The sequence below is a fragment of the Balaenoptera borealis genome (genome assembly GCF_965194805.1).
Source record: "Balaenoptera borealis genome assembly, chromosome: 7".
In the NCBI taxonomy this organism is placed as follows: domain Eukaryota; kingdom Metazoa; phylum Chordata; class Mammalia; order Artiodactyla; family Balaenopteridae; genus Balaenoptera; species Balaenoptera borealis.
Window position 1 is genome coordinate 91,921,613 of NC_138864.1, and position 15,875 is coordinate 91,937,487.

Here is a 15,875-nt window from a genome sequence, read left to right on the forward strand (position 1 = left end):
AAGTATAGCTGAAGCTATCACAAAATTTTTCCTAAAATACCTGTCTTGTTTTATGGAGTCTCAACAAAATGCTTAGTTGTTCAAACGTCTGCCTTGATCCAAAGATTTCTTTCTCAGGAAAATTTGGTGTTGCCTAGGGCTACTCCTACCTTTCAGTGAAGAAGTGTTCATCTGAGAGAGTTGTCTAGGACACTCATCTTTGACAGGAGATCAACTTTATCACAACCTGTTCATCAGGCATCCAAAGCCTAGAAATCTGCTATTACTAACAATTTAATATGCTCTCAATGAGTATGATCAATTCTTTTATCATCTAAATTTTATGAAAAGCCTTATTAAGGAAAGTTAGGGTCTGAGAAACAAGCTCCAAAGCAGTAGATGCCATTTTTCCCCCCATGTTCCCAAAAGAATTCTCTAAAATTTTGCAGTACGCTTTCTCAGTTGACATTCAAAATTTTTCACAAGTTTGAACAGTTGCAAAGAATGTAATTTCCAGTACGTTGCAAATATTCCCATTTTTAAACACAACCATCACATCACTCTTTTAAGAGTACCATAGGAATCTAAATGTCACAGCCGTTTGATACACACCATCATCCATTATTAAAATACAATATTTAATAGTAAGAAATTTTACAGGGTTCACATTTTTGCTTGAACTCATTTATACTTACGTCCCCACTGAATTTTACCATTATGTAATACATTTTTTTATTTCTGAAAGTTTTTATTGATCACTCTATCATACTTCTCTACAATAAAAATATTCCTTAAAATCTTACATCTAAACTTTTAATTTTATTTACTAAAACTGTAAAGTTCAAACTAGAAATATACATTGGAAATGCATTTCTTGATGAAATGGATGGGGCTAGGTTTTTTTTTAATTGTTCATAGACCTCTGAATGAACATTACTTATTACTAGTATGAGACAAGGTTACGCATCAATTTTTGTTCTATTCTTTTCTCTCCTTATGAGAGGACTGAAAAAATCCTGTTTACTTAAATAATACATGAAAAGGGACAGCATTTTGTTACAGCAATGTTAATTCCTCAAAATCACATAATGAATCATACAAATATTTTTAATAATCAGCTGATAACTCAATTACATCTTCCTACAAGTGGAGAAACACAGAAATTGGAAACCACATGAGTTGCAAAAGAATTCGTTGCCTAGTGTTTTTAAGTCATTCACTTTCTCAATACCAATACCAATATTTCTAACTGACCCTCTGCTTGATGCGAGGGGCATTTTCCACCCTGGAAAAATGCACCATAGTAAGAAAAGGAATGGGTGAGAGGCCTGTCTGCATTTCTTCTTACAACATGAAAGAGCAATTGTGAGAAGGCAGTTAGTAAAGGAGAACCTGCTAAAGAGATGCTTTCTCAGGTGAACCAATTTTAGGCAAGACTATGGAAATTTAGGACTTAGAAAGGGATTTTTTCAAAATCAACTGTGTGTCCCTTGCAAAGAAATCATGTACCAATTTGAAGACCTCAGGTCCAAGGGGCACACTATCCTTTCACTCATCTTAGTATCTTAAACTAATCTCCCTTTCCCAGCTTCTCCCTCACCTCTCGCCCCGTCCTCCCCACCTCTCTCTCACACACATAATTCAAAGCCCATTCATAGAAAGTAATCATATGAAGATCACCTCTGTATTTATTATAAAACTACTGCTGGTGGCACAATCATCTGAACACTAAATATGATCTAAATCCCTGCTACTCAAAGTATGGTCCTCAGAACACAGCATAAGTATCATCTGTGATCTTGTTAGAAATGCAAACTTGGGGGCCCCATCTGACACCTACTAAATCAGAATCTGATTTAACAAAATCCCCACATGATTTACATGCAGATAAGCATATAAACACTGATGTAAGAAGGGGAGGAATACTTTTAGAAAGTTTAATATGTAGAAAACTATTTTTCTTTTGAAGAGATAATGTCTCCCCCTTTCTGATCTTAATAACTAGATAACCCTTGTGTTTCTTGTGTAAACTAACCAGTTTATAAGACCATAAGCCTCAAACTAAATATACTGGAAACACATTTCTTCCTCATTTTCTTGGACTTCTGAAGTGTCCTTCCTCACTTCAACCTATCCCCTCCACAGATGCAAGAGTAGAATCTATTTAACAAATCTGACCATGGCACTCCCCTGCTTAAAAACCCTTCAAGTGTCTCCAACCCAAAATGAAATATTACAAGTACATGCGGACCTGATTATCTGGCTCCTATCTAGCTCTCCAGCCTCATCATGCAACCACCTTCCATTGCCTACTGTAATTATTTTAGCTCCCTGCACATACCATGTGGTAACTGTCCATCATGCTATCCCTTGCAAGAATACCCTTGCCCTATTTATTCTCTGGCTAATTCTTACCTGTCCTTCAAGGCCCCACTCAGCCATCTTCTCCTCCAAGAAGCTTTCCTGTGTGCTGAAACAAACACACACACACACACACACACACACACACACACACAATGGGTAAAGTTTATTTGCTTTGTACTCCCACATCACTTATTTTATATTCAAATAATCTGTCTCCCTAAATAGACAATAACCTCCTCCAGGGACTAACAAAATTAACGGCATGAAACAGGTGACGAAGACTGAGTCAAAGTGAATAAATTGAAATTTAATTCTTAATCATAGCACTGTAATAGCTCTTGCAATTGATATATTTGCTTCTTCCCTGCTCTTACACTTTAGTGTTTTTATGTCATATGATACAGTAAAACCAAGATATAAAAACTATTTTTTAAAATAATCTACCTCAATTCCTTTTTTTCAACTCGGCAGGGTCTGACTACGTATACAGAACATGGCTATGTGACTTCGGCAAAATTACATAATCTGTCTCAGTCACAATTTTTTTTTTTTTTTTTTTTTTTTTTGTGGCCATGCTGCATGGCTTGCAGGATCCTCGCTCCCCGACAAAGGATTGAATCCAGCCCTGGCAGTGAAAGTGCTGAGTCCTAACCACTGGACCGCCAGGGAATTCCCGACAGTTTCTTTATATTGATTAAATAGCAATTGCAAGATCATATTAGGTAGGACGTATCAAATCAGGGTTGAAAATTAGGATGAAATGTTTTATATAAACTATAAACATTATATACATAGTATTTTTATTTAAATCATATTCAATATCATAAATTCTACAGGTTACAATGTTAAATCAACAGGAAATCCCTTAAGAAATAAGATAAATAAAACTTTTTTTAGAAGTTTATTATTTATTTGTTTTATTGGCTGTGTCAGGTCTTAGTTGTGGCATGGGGGAGTCTTCATTGCAGCACGGGATCTTTCATTGTGGTGCGCAGGCTTCTCTCTAGTTGCGGCACGTGGGCTCTCGTTGAGGCACGTGGGCTCTCATTGAGGCACGCGAGCTCAGCAGTTGTGACGTGCGGGCTTAGCTGCCCCACAGCATGTGGGATCTTAGTTCCCTGGCAGGGATCGAACCTGTGTCCCCTGCATTGTAAGGCGGACTCTTTACCACTACACCACCAGGGAAGTTCCAAAATAAACTTTAAATTAGAAGGTCCTAACCTTTGTACTGCTGAACTTTAAAAATTTAATTCAGTATAGTATTAATATCCTGGAGTGGCCTTTGCACAAGTCTTTATTTCCTTAGTTTCCTGTACTTCAAGAAGGATGTAGAAAAGCGATTATGTGAAACTATTCAGCTTCTGAAACACAATCTATCATGAACATTTCATTTGTTGAAAACACTTTCATTCTCATCCTTTTCAACAACCCCACATCATTAATGCTTTATTTCACCTGCCTGAGACAGGTATCATTACTAATCCCACACAGCTGTTCATTTCATGCCACACTAGGGCAGCTATTGGATGTCCTACAACATGGTGGCTAATCCTGACACTCATGAGGAATACTATCACAAATACATAAAGGACTATAAAAAAGGCAAGGAGAGGGGCTTCCCTGGTGGCGCGGTGGTTGAGAGTCTGCCTGCCAATGCAGGGAACACGGGTTCGAGCCCTGGTCTGGGGGGATCCCACATGCCGCGGAGCAACTAGGCCCGTGAGCTACTGAGCCTGCATGTCTGGAGCCTGTGCTTCGCAACAAGAGAGGCCGTGATAGTGAGAGGCCCACGCATCGCGATGAAGAGTGGCCCCCACTTGCCGCAATTAGAGAAAGCCCTCGCACAGAAACGAAGACCCAACACAGCCATAAATAAAAAAAAAAAAAAAAAAAAAAAAATTCTTAAAAAAAAAAAAAAAGGCAAGGAGAATTAAAATGTCATAGGTTTTGAAGGATGTTATCTTAAGTCAGAGAAACTCAATAAATAACCAGTTGGCTGAAGGCTGAAAAGAAGAATTGCCAACTGGTTTAAAACCACAGTTCAATCAACTTACAAAGACAGTAAACCTAGCACCCAGATGTCGCTTTTTAATGCCATTCCTCACTAAAGAACCGTAGCTCCTTGGAGAAAGGGCTGATTCCAGAGCTGAGCAGAGAAGGTACATGATGAGCCTGGAGCATCTTGTTACACCAGAAAGTAAGGAAATGCTCAAAGAATAAGAAGACATGTCACAAGGACTCAAAATTATAAATTGCTGGGGGGGGGGGGGCGGGAAATAGGAAAATAATAAATAAAGATAGAAATGGGGAAGAAAGAAAGGTTAATAGAATAGAATGCTGAGAGCTGACGGGTAAAAGTGGACTTGCTGCTGGCATCATTTTCCAACCACAACAATAACACTGGGTTCAGGCAAGAATTATCAACAGATGCTAAATCAAGAGGAGAAATTTTTACTAGGAACAGGATATATATATATACATACATACACATACACATGGTCTTAGAATGTCTCCCCACTGCCTGCTCACCAGCAACAAGGGGAAAATTTGTAACTATAAAAGGGAGAAATTGGACAACACTTTGATCAGGTGGACACTGAGTGCTTCCAGATATAATATCTGGAAAGGAAACATCACTTTTATAGTATTCTGTCTGGGAATGTGAAATCTGAAACTAAATTGTGAGGAAACATCAGACTTAAATGAGGATCATTCTATTAAAAAAAAAAAATAGAGCGAGAACGCTGTATTCTTCAAATATGTCAATGTTATAAAAAGACAAAAATAAAGCTTAAGAATTGTTTCAGATTATAAAGAGACTAAAGAGACATGACAAGCAAATGTAGCATGCAGCCCTCTACTGGATCCTGTACAAGAGAGAAAAACAAAGATGTATAACGTACATTATCAGGTTCACTGACAAATTCTAATATGGATTGTAAGTTAGATAAAATTAATCAATATTAAGTTACTATGGTCATAAAAACATACCTTATTCTTAGGAAATCACATTGAAATATTTAACAGTAAAGGAAGGCAATGATATCATCAACTTACTCTCAAAAGGTTCTGAGAAAAGGATGAATGTAAATGATCACTCTACATATGTGTGTGTGCAGTGTATACATAAGTGTAATTAAATACATACATACAGGTATTCTCTGTACTACCCTTGCAACTTTTGTGTAACTTAAAATTATTTCCAAATAAAAAGTTTTTTTAAAAAAGCAGGAAGAATGATAAACACAAACTCCAACTAATGTGAGAGAGGCAGAGGAATCAGACAGGGGAATCAGGCAGATGGATGTGAGGTGTAATATTTTCCATGACAGATGCATGACTGCTCCTCTTTTTACTAAGCTTTATAACTACATATATGTTACTTAAGCTCACATGTGTAAAGTAGCATATTACAAAGGAGAATAAAGATAAAATAATGCTCTGTAAATTATTTTAATAATTCATTCAAAACTACTATAAGAATATGAAGAACAAACAAAGCCCAAAGTTAGTAGAAGGAAGTAACTGAAATGGAGACTACAAAGACAACAGAAAAGATCAATGAAACTAAGAGTTGGTTCTTTGAAAAGATAAACAAAATTGACAAACCTTTAACTAGACTCATCAAGAAAAAAAGAGAGGGGGCTCAAATAAATAGAATCAGAAATGAAAGAGAAGTTACAACTGATACCCCAAAAATACAAAGGATCTTAAGAAACTACTATAAATTATATGCCAAAAAAGTTGAACAACCTAGAAAAAGTGGATAAATTCCTAGGAACATACCATCTTCCCAGACTGAATCATGAAGAAATAGCAAATCTGAATAGACCAATTACTAGTATGGAGATTAAAAAAAGTAATCAAAGGCCTCTTCCCTTCCCACTGCAAAAAAAAAAAAAAAAAAAAAAAAAAACAGGACCAGACAGCTTCATTGATGATTTCCACCAAACATTCAAAGAATAGTTAATAACTATTTAATAACTATCCTTCTCAAATTGGTCCAAAAAATTTAAGAGGAGGGAACATTTCCAAACTCATTTTAGGAGGCCAGCATTACACTGATACAAAAACTAGACAAGGACACCAGTAAAAAAGAAAACTAAAGGCTAATATCACAGATTAACATAGATACAAAAATCATCAACAAAATATTAGCAAACTGAATTCAACAACATTAAAAGAGTTGTACATTATGATCAAGTGAGATTTATTCCAGGGATATAAGGATGGTTCAACATAAGCAAATCCATCAACATGATAAACCACATTAACAAAATGAAGAATAAAAACCATATGGTCTTCTCAGGAGATGCAGAAAATGCATTTCACAAAATTCAACATACATTTATGACAAAAACTCTCAACAAAGTGGGCAAAAAGGGAACGTACATCAACGTAATAAAGGCCATATATGACAAGCCCATAGCTAACAACAAACTCAACAGTGAAAAACTGGAAGCTTTTCCTCTAAAATCAGGAAGAAGAAAACAATGTCCACTCTCATCACTTTTATTCCACATAGTATTGGAAGTCCTAGCCAGAGCAATTAGGCAAGAAAAAGAAACAGGCAACCAAACTGGAAAGAAAGAGGTAAAACTATCACTACTTGCAGATGACACTATTTCAAATATACAAAATCCTAAAGACACCACAAAAAAACTGAGAATTAACAAATTAAAATTTCAGGGTACAAAATCAATATACAAAGATCTGCTGTGTTTCTATACACTAATAATAAGCTATCAGAAAGAGAAATTCAGAAAACAGTCCCATTTAGAATTACATCGAAAAGAGTAAAATACCTAGGAATAAATTTAACCAAGGAAGTTAAAGACCTGTACAATGAAAACTATAAGACATTAATGAAAGAAACTGAAGACACAAATAAATGAAAAGATATTTTATGTTCATGGATTGTAAGAATTAACATTGTTAAAATGACCATACTATGCAAAGTAATCAACAGATTCAACGCAATCCCTGTCAAAGTTCCAATGGCATGTTTCACAGAAATAGAACAAACAATCCTAAATTTTGTATAAAATCACAAAAGACCCCAAGTAGCCAAAGCAACCTTGGGAAAGAAAAAGCTGGAGGCATCACACTCCCTGATTTCAAACTACATTACAAAGCTATAGTAATCAAAACAGTACGGCATAAGCATAAAACAGACACATAGATCAATGGAACAGAGAGCCCAGAAATAAACCCATGCATATATAGCTAACTAATCTATGACAAAGGAGGCAAGAATATACAATGGGGAAAGAATCTCTTCAATAAATGGTGTTGAAGAAACTGAACAGCCATATGCAAAAGAACAAAACTCGATTATATCTTAAACCATTCACAAAAATTAACTCAAAATGGATTAAAGTTCTAATCACAAGAGGAAAAAATGTAACTCTGCATGGTGATGGATATTAACTAGATTTATTGTGGTGATCATTTTGTACTGTATACAAATATTGAATTATTATGTTGTACACCTAAGACTAATAATGTTATATGTCAATTACACCTCAATTTTTAAAAAATTTAAAGAATACGAAAAGCCCTCACAATGCAGCAGAGCAGAGACTAATAAGTATTTTGGGGGTAATAATCATCAATTTGTTTTAAGTCCACTAAGAGCATAGTACTGTTTTTAAGCCCAGTTCTTTAGTTTCTTCCTTCTTCCTCGATTTGGAAGGTCTTTTTCTCCTCAGCAAGAAGTGTGTGAGAGTGTGTGTGTGTGTAGTGTAACAAATAGTACAGTTAACAAGGTTTAATTGCAAATCATTATAGCTAACATTTATTGCTTACTAAGTGCCAGGCTATTAATGCTATTATGCCCGTAAGTGCTTACTATAGATCATATCTTTTAACTATCACAATCACTCTTATGACATAGATCCTATTATTTCCACCCCTCTTCACACAGAGAAAAACCAGCAACAGAAAGGTTAGGTAACTCGTGCAAGGTCACACAGCTAGTAAGTGTCAGCGTCAGAATTTGAACCCAGGGAATCTCATCCTAGACCTCATACTTAAACACCATGCTCCACTGTGTTTTTATTACCTTCCTGAACCTAAGTTTCTGATCTCAAATTGTTCTTGTGCTGAATATATAGGTAAAATGACCATCAAGTATTTAAATCCAGTATTTTATAAACCAGTAGGTAAAAAATAAATTATAGCTATTATTTCTATTCACTGTGGGCAGCAAACGCTCTATATAAAATTCAAAAACCAACACTATCTTAGATTTGAATTCCCATTTCTTCCCTCCTCTGACCACTCATGGGGGAAAAAAAAATGTATTGTTGAGTAATTAAAATGCTACCAGAGACAAAGCAATAGAGAAGAAGTCTTAAAATAGTCTCAATCTGTACACACTAGATAACCACATTTTAAAAATACTTAGTATGCTATTCAGAAAAGGCAGATCTTATCGGACACAGAACAAGCTTTCCAGCATAATGTGATCACTGACAGATGGATGAAGTGAACATATGTCATTTTGTGGCAACCCAGCATCCAGCCCCTTTCCTGACATCTCTTCAACTCCCTTTTGGGGAATTTTCTCCTCCACTATATCGTCCTGATGGAAACATAAATCTAAATACATGCTCGCCAACTATGGAAACCAAAGGTGTCCCTCAGAGGCTGCTTTGGGAAGATTTCTGCACAATTCCTAGTACAGATTGGTTAGCACAAAACCCAGGGTTAGTCAATAAAACACAATCTCTTGGGACTTGGTTTATTAAACAGAGTCTATGTACATACCAAAGATGTGGTTAGAGTTGATTCATGTCAGCAACAGAGCCTAGGTATTTTTGTTGAGTGTTCCTGCTACCAAGACCTTTGGATCTGCCTGATTCCTCCCTGTTCCAAGCCTAATTATGCAGTCTCCCTTCAATTCTGAGAGAGCGTCCCTCATTCTAAGAACTTCTAGTAAATTCCTTTTTTAACTTTGAATCATAGTCTGTGTCTTTTGCTGGCAAGGATGACAAAAAAAACAAACATATAAAATATAAAGCCATAAGGGGATGAAATTATATAATCTTATTTAGTATTTCTTTGGATGACTTTTACTATTTTCCATTAGTTTGGTATGTTGGAAAATATGCTGGCCAAAGAATATGAAGGTTTAGAATCTAGTCCAGGCTTTCATTTTAGCAGGCTATAACATTTCAAGTGTGAATGCACTCATTCTTAATTTTTTTTTCTCATCTGTGAATGCAGGTGGTTTGAACTGCAAGTTTTCTTACATTCATAAAATATTATGTTTTGTGAAGAAGATCAGGTTCTTAATGACAACACCAAAAATATAGACCTTCTTTAAAGAATTTAGCACATGGTTAATCGTTGACTTTAGTATTACCCATTCTTTTTTAAATATTATTTTTTTATATAAATAAGATTTATAGTGGTTTCTAACATAAAGGCTAGGAATCAAATACTTTCAGACTATTTCCCTAAGGGAAAAACATCACATGTCTCAGAAGATATAGCTATAAAAAATAAATAGGTTTGAAATATTATTACACAGTAAATACTATTATATTTTTAATATCCACAGGCAAAACAATGCAACTTTTACAGATTTTTACATTTTCTAATATCAAAATATTCTCCTGAAATGTGCTTTCCTTCATGTTTTCAAATGTTGTATAAACACCAACCTTACCTAAAAGTTTCAAGTTCAAAAGAATAATTCCTTTCAAAATTCGTTGATGATTTGATAGACATGTTCTGTTAAATGTGTATAAAATTGATTGGTGCACTTACTAAGGAATATATCCATAACAATACTAGATTCAATTTTCCAAAGAGGTCTAAAATTACTAGTGTCAATGTCAGCTGAAATGTTTTAAACTGCATTAATCACAGATTGATGAGAATCTGAAACAATGGGAGGACATACCATCAGGTCACAAGTGTTAGTATTGAAACCAAGACATCCATAGCAAAGTACTATTACGAATTCTTTAAAAATTACAAAGTCTTCCTCAAAAAGCCATTCAAACCGAGGAGACTATCATTATGTCTACAGAACCATGATTATTTAATATTATCATTTATCAAGCATTAACTGTATTTGAAAGGCTATGAGAGTCTATTCCTCTCATCAAAGTTTTCTCTCTCTAAACCTAACCTTGGGGATACTATTTGTTACTAACTCTCAACACAATTCAACACACAGGGAACTCCATCTTTCATGTAAGTCATTACACTAAATGCTAGGGTAACAAAGAGGAATAACAATTGGTTGCTGGCTTTAAGGCACAAATAGCCATGAAAACCGACTCAATATAATGTCATACATACTAGAAAAGAGATGGTATTTAGTGCTATCTGTCAAGAAAGCAATTAATTCCATTTGGGGGCACAGAAAGAGCTACAGAGAAGGTGACATATTAAGCCTTTAGAAAAATATCAGAAATGTGAACAGTAACCTCTTATGTAGATACTGGACTTCACAGTCATTCACACCTGAGTTTAAACCCCAGCTCCACCCTCCTGTTGGCCATGTGAAACTGATCAAGTTGTTTGGAAACATAGAAAGTAGCCTTCATTCTGCCACTAGTTGTGATCTTAGGCAATTCACTTCACCTCTCTAGGCTTCAATTTCCTAATCTATGAAGGGAGTCATGGAGTCATGCTTTAAGATCTTTAATTTCCCCTCTGATTCTAACATGAGTATATATTTTATATTATAGAAATTCCTATCTCTGTTGGATATCTTCATTTAGCAACTATTTATCAAATATTACCCACAATATATCAGGCACTGTTCTATGCACATGGGAGATGTCAGTGAACATAATATTCCAAAATCACATGGAAATTACACAGAAAATATCTACTGAAAAACTTATAATGCTTGGTTGTCTCCTTGTTCATACATCACTTCCCTGTAAGGTTGACATGTGTATTTGAAATAGTTACCACTGGGAAACAAATAAACAAACATTAACACACAAACAGAAATTTAAATGAAGATGAAGTATAGTTGGTAACACTGCCATCAAGATGATAGTTTCTCTAAATTCACAATCAGTGAGCCTTAGCAACCTGACAAAAAAGGCAGTATGTTAATGAGATCTCTTACATCAATTTAGTATATAGCAATCTTTTCTTCCTCATTTAAACTACTACCTGGTTATATCATAGCTCTCAAGAAACTATGTAAGTTTTACTTACAGATAAATAAAATCTGTACATGGTAAGAAATAAACACAAAAACCTATAATATCACTTCCTTTTCAGATATTCCACTTCTGTATCTGGTATTTTGGGCCTTGTTTTAGACCATCTATGTCATTACGCAAGGTCTTTATTTGAGAATCATATTATCACTTTTCAAAAATTGATTTATTCTTAAGTAAGCAATTTTAAGACATCAGGGATTTCAGGCAGCTCCAGAAACTCAGAAGACAGGGAATTTGGGGGACGGGTTGTGGGGAGGATGTGGATTGTTGAAAGGATACAAGATGAGGTAAGAGCAGAATCAACCTGCCCTCGGAATACACAGTGACTTGAGGAGTCGCATGGCAAGTCAATTTGGACTCCTCTTCTGGGTCTGCTTCTCTCCTTCACTAATCTACTAATTTCTCAGTATGCCTCTTCCCATTATCTCATGGCAATGTCTTCTTTATGGCTGCTATAGCCTCCTGGATTCTGCTGCCTACCTTCTCTCAGAAAATCTGCACACTTCTACATCATTCTATTAACTGCATCCCTCTCCTTAGGGGAAATGATCTTACGGGGGTTGTGCTCACTTTCCTGTAGAGAGCACCTCGTGGAACAGAGTTCTTATGTCCAGTCCCTTCCATGATTATGCGCCTTTGCCTGTCTTCCTAGAGTCGGTGGTCAGGATAATGGGGTGACATGATAAGACAGACAACTTGGTACTATATACATAAGGCACCCTTCAAAAGAAGATTATGGCACAGTAGGTACCATGAGGTTTCTAAGAAAGATACACCATAACTGCCAGTCACCTGCAATGGACTGTTCATTACGTAAAGATAGTCTCACCACAGAGACTATATGTACAGAGACTGAATTCACAAGTCAAGTCCACGAAGTAAGGCCACTTCTTTAAAGACACAGGAAGCAAATATGTATGGCATATACTCAGAATTTAAAATTCAAAAAAAAGGTGTAAAGAGGTGGGTATGTGTTTCAGAATAAAAAAGCTCAGCCTGGGAAACTATTCTTTAAAGCAAAACAAAACAAACATACATACATACACTCAAAACAAACTAAAACCACTAATTTTAAAGATGAGCGTGCCGGCATCAGATTTGCACTGCAAAGTGGCATGTCCCAGATTTCGACTACTCAACCTAACTGACAGTCTCCAAGGTGTGCAGCTCAGAGTACATGAACAAATGGCCACCGCTCTGGGTGAGACAGCCGTCGGCCTGGCTTTTCCCCAGCTTCAGCACTCCACTTTTACCAGCAAGGGGCAGCCAGCATTGCAAGACCGCTAGCCTGAGGGTCCTGTCCTGGCCTCGTGTTTAAAAACTGCAAGCAACTACAAAACAAAACAATGAAAAAAACTGTGGGTTACAATTTGCTTATAAAGATTACTTCAGTAAAATAATGGAGGCTTAGAAAAGAAAGGGACACCCATCTCTGGTTCTCTTTCTGATGGTGGGCAGGAAAAAGCCCATCTGTCAGGTGATATCCGTTGCCTCAGAAGGAAGCAGATACCGAGGAAGGTAGTGAAGAGCTATGGAAATGGGACTTTGGTGACCCGATCAAGGCACTGATCAAGCCTCACACACACTTGCCCCAGCTCCCGTCTTCTCACTTACGTTTGTCAAAAAAGATCCTTGGGGCTTTCGTACTTTGGATAAGACATCACCTCCCTTGACTCCTTGGCCTCCATCAGCACAAATCAACGCGAGAGCCCAGCAGCTACAGACAGGACCAGTCCTCCCCAGTGTCTACATAGCCATTGACAGGAATGAAAACTGAGAACCCACCCCCTCCCTCCCAAAGCAACACTCACAATCCTACCATGTTTAAGACCCTTGGGATCATCAAAACGAATCTTATTATGTCCTTTATTCCCCCTTCTCATCAGCTCCCGGAGAAGCCCCAGACTTCCAGGTCATCTCTATCCCCACCAGGCTCTGGGGGTAGTGCGGCAACCCCAGGATCACCAGCGACTCCTCATCCCTCATACCTGCTTTAATCTTTCCACGACCACTTGCAAATATCTGCTGCACTATGAATTTTACTTGTTTGTTTCTTCCATTAAAATTTCATCTGCTAACTGCTGTATCCCCAGCATAGAGAGTACTCAGTATTTGTTCAGGAAGGAATAGCCAAAAAAAGTTATTCAAGGAAAAAAAAAAAAAGTAAGTTGTTTTTTTTTTTTTTCTGGACTTGACAGGCTTTAGTCTTTGAGGAATGACAAAGGGCTTAGACTCATAATACATTAAATTAATACATTCAATACATACAAATACTACCAAAACTATACCTATGAACCCTGGAACACTGCTATCAAAAGAGTTATTCTGACTTCTTTTCACTTCTTTAATAACTTTTCATACATAATATAAACATACACTCTCATCAGTAATTTTCAAAAATTACTTTCTTTTCACAATGTATTTTCAGAATCAAACATATAATCATTTTAATAGCATGCTTTCTTTTATATGGATTATTTTAAAGCTCTAAAATATTCATAGGCATTCTAATTTTCTGAAGTGTCAGAAAAGAGTACACTCCTTGTATTTACCTAAAGGAGTTGAAAACATATGCCCATAAAAAAAACCCACACACAAATATTTATTTACACCAGTTTTATTCATAATTGCCAAAACTTGGAAGAGACCAGACGTTCTCTGACAGATGAACGGATAAACTGCAGTACATCTATACAATGGACTATTATTTAGTGATAAAAATAAATGAACTATCAAGCCCTGAAAAGCCATGGAGGAGACTTAAATGCATATTACTAAGTGAAAGAAGCCAGTCTGAAAAGGCTATATACTATATGGTCCCAGCTATATGACATTCTGCAAAAGGCTAAACTATACAGACAGCAGAAAGATCAGTGGTTGCCAGGGGTTCCAGAGGTTGAGGAGTGGGGTGGAAGGGCAGGAGGGAGACAGAGCACTGGGTATTTTTCGGGCAGTGAGGTATGATAATGGTGGATACATGACATTATGCATCTGTTAAAGTTCACAGAGCAAAGTATAACACAACAAGTGAACCCTAATGGAAACTATGGATTTTAGTTGATAGTAATGTATCAGTATTTTCTCGCCAATTATAACAAATGTTCCACGAAAATTCAAGTTGTTAGTAACAGGAGAAACTCTGTGTGGCCGGGGCACTGGGGGCAGGTATATGGTAATTCTGTTCTTCCTGCTCAATTTTCTATAAACCTAAAACTGCTCTAAAAAATAAAGTCTATTATTTTAAAAACTTACTAAAGGTGTAAACAGACTGCCTACAAGCTTTCAAATGATCACTGACATTGTCATCTCTTCTGATGAGTCTTTTAATACAAGCAGAATCTGTTTCATAAAGCAAATGGTGAGAGTGGGGGCAGGGTAGCAGACAGATAAGGAGGTTTGAGCTGTGATAGCCGTCCCCTTCCCTATGAGTCCACCCAAGAGGTCACGAACACAGTTACGAGTGAGGACGGTAAAAACCACGAGTTTTACCCGACTACAACCAAATAAACAACAGTATGAGCAGTCAGAATTCCTAGTCATTTTCATTTTCCTGTTTCAAGTGTTGTGAGATCATGGAACATATTTTCACAAAAAGCCCATAAACCTGCATACTCAAGGTGAACAACTAGTCAAGATAAAAGTGAAAAACCAAGTGTGGATTCCATCTGTTTTGTTACTTGACGAGGGAAGGGGCCTACAAAATTATACAGTTTTCTCATTACAGAGGATTAAGTGACTTACCCCAAAACACTTAAAAGTGGTATAAATGCCCCCAAAAAACAAAAACAATAAACAAACAACAACAAAAAACCCCACTAACTACAGAGGAAAAGAGATCCAAAGCCTCTCACAGAGTAGCTGTTAAATAAACATTTCTTAAATTTAACTGAAATTATATATCAGGGAAAGGAAAACAACAGATTTTCTATGAAAAGGAAAAAAAATCAGAGATGATCAAAAAAGTTATTACACTGAGGGACGGGGGTGTGGCATGCTGGAATAAAGGCTTGCACCACCTACCCCGCAGCAGTGTTTAGATAATTGGATGAGATTATGTTTGTAAATATATTTGGAAAATGCCAGGCAGTAAAAATATTAAAACTGAGAAAAACACTGAGTAAAGGAGGGAAAACTGCCTTTTGATGCTGCAAAGTAAGGCAAGGCAGAAAAAGGCAGTGCATTTAGGATCCCTTTCCTGGCTCCTTGGTGCTCCACGTGCTGCCACTTGTAAAGCTCTACTGACACAGAGATCTTCACTTGTCCATTTTTCTTGACAACTTTGGTTATAAGCTGTGCTGATGCTTATAAGTTCCTACAGGAGACAAATTGAAG

At 36.5% G+C, this 15,875-nt stretch overlaps 1 protein-coding gene across 5 annotated transcripts in view; it reads right to left on the minus strand.

The window, feature by feature from the left end:
- IMMP2L (inner mitochondrial membrane peptidase subunit 2) overlaps positions 1–15,875 on the minus strand; it is a 629,217-nt gene that overhangs the window by 435,750 nt on the left and 177,592 nt on the right. Inside the window, exon 5 of one of the 5 annotated variants that reach the window (XM_082400162.1) lies at positions 15,831–15,855. The exons of the other annotated variants lie outside the window; for them this stretch is intronic. Within the exon in view, the coding sequence (XP_082256288.1) occupies positions 15,846–15,855 (10 nt within the window). The 3' untranslated portion in view covers positions 15,831–15,845. Of the gene's footprint in view, positions 1–15,830; positions 15,856–15,875 lie in introns of those variants that run through there. 5 annotated transcript variants of the gene reach the window in all.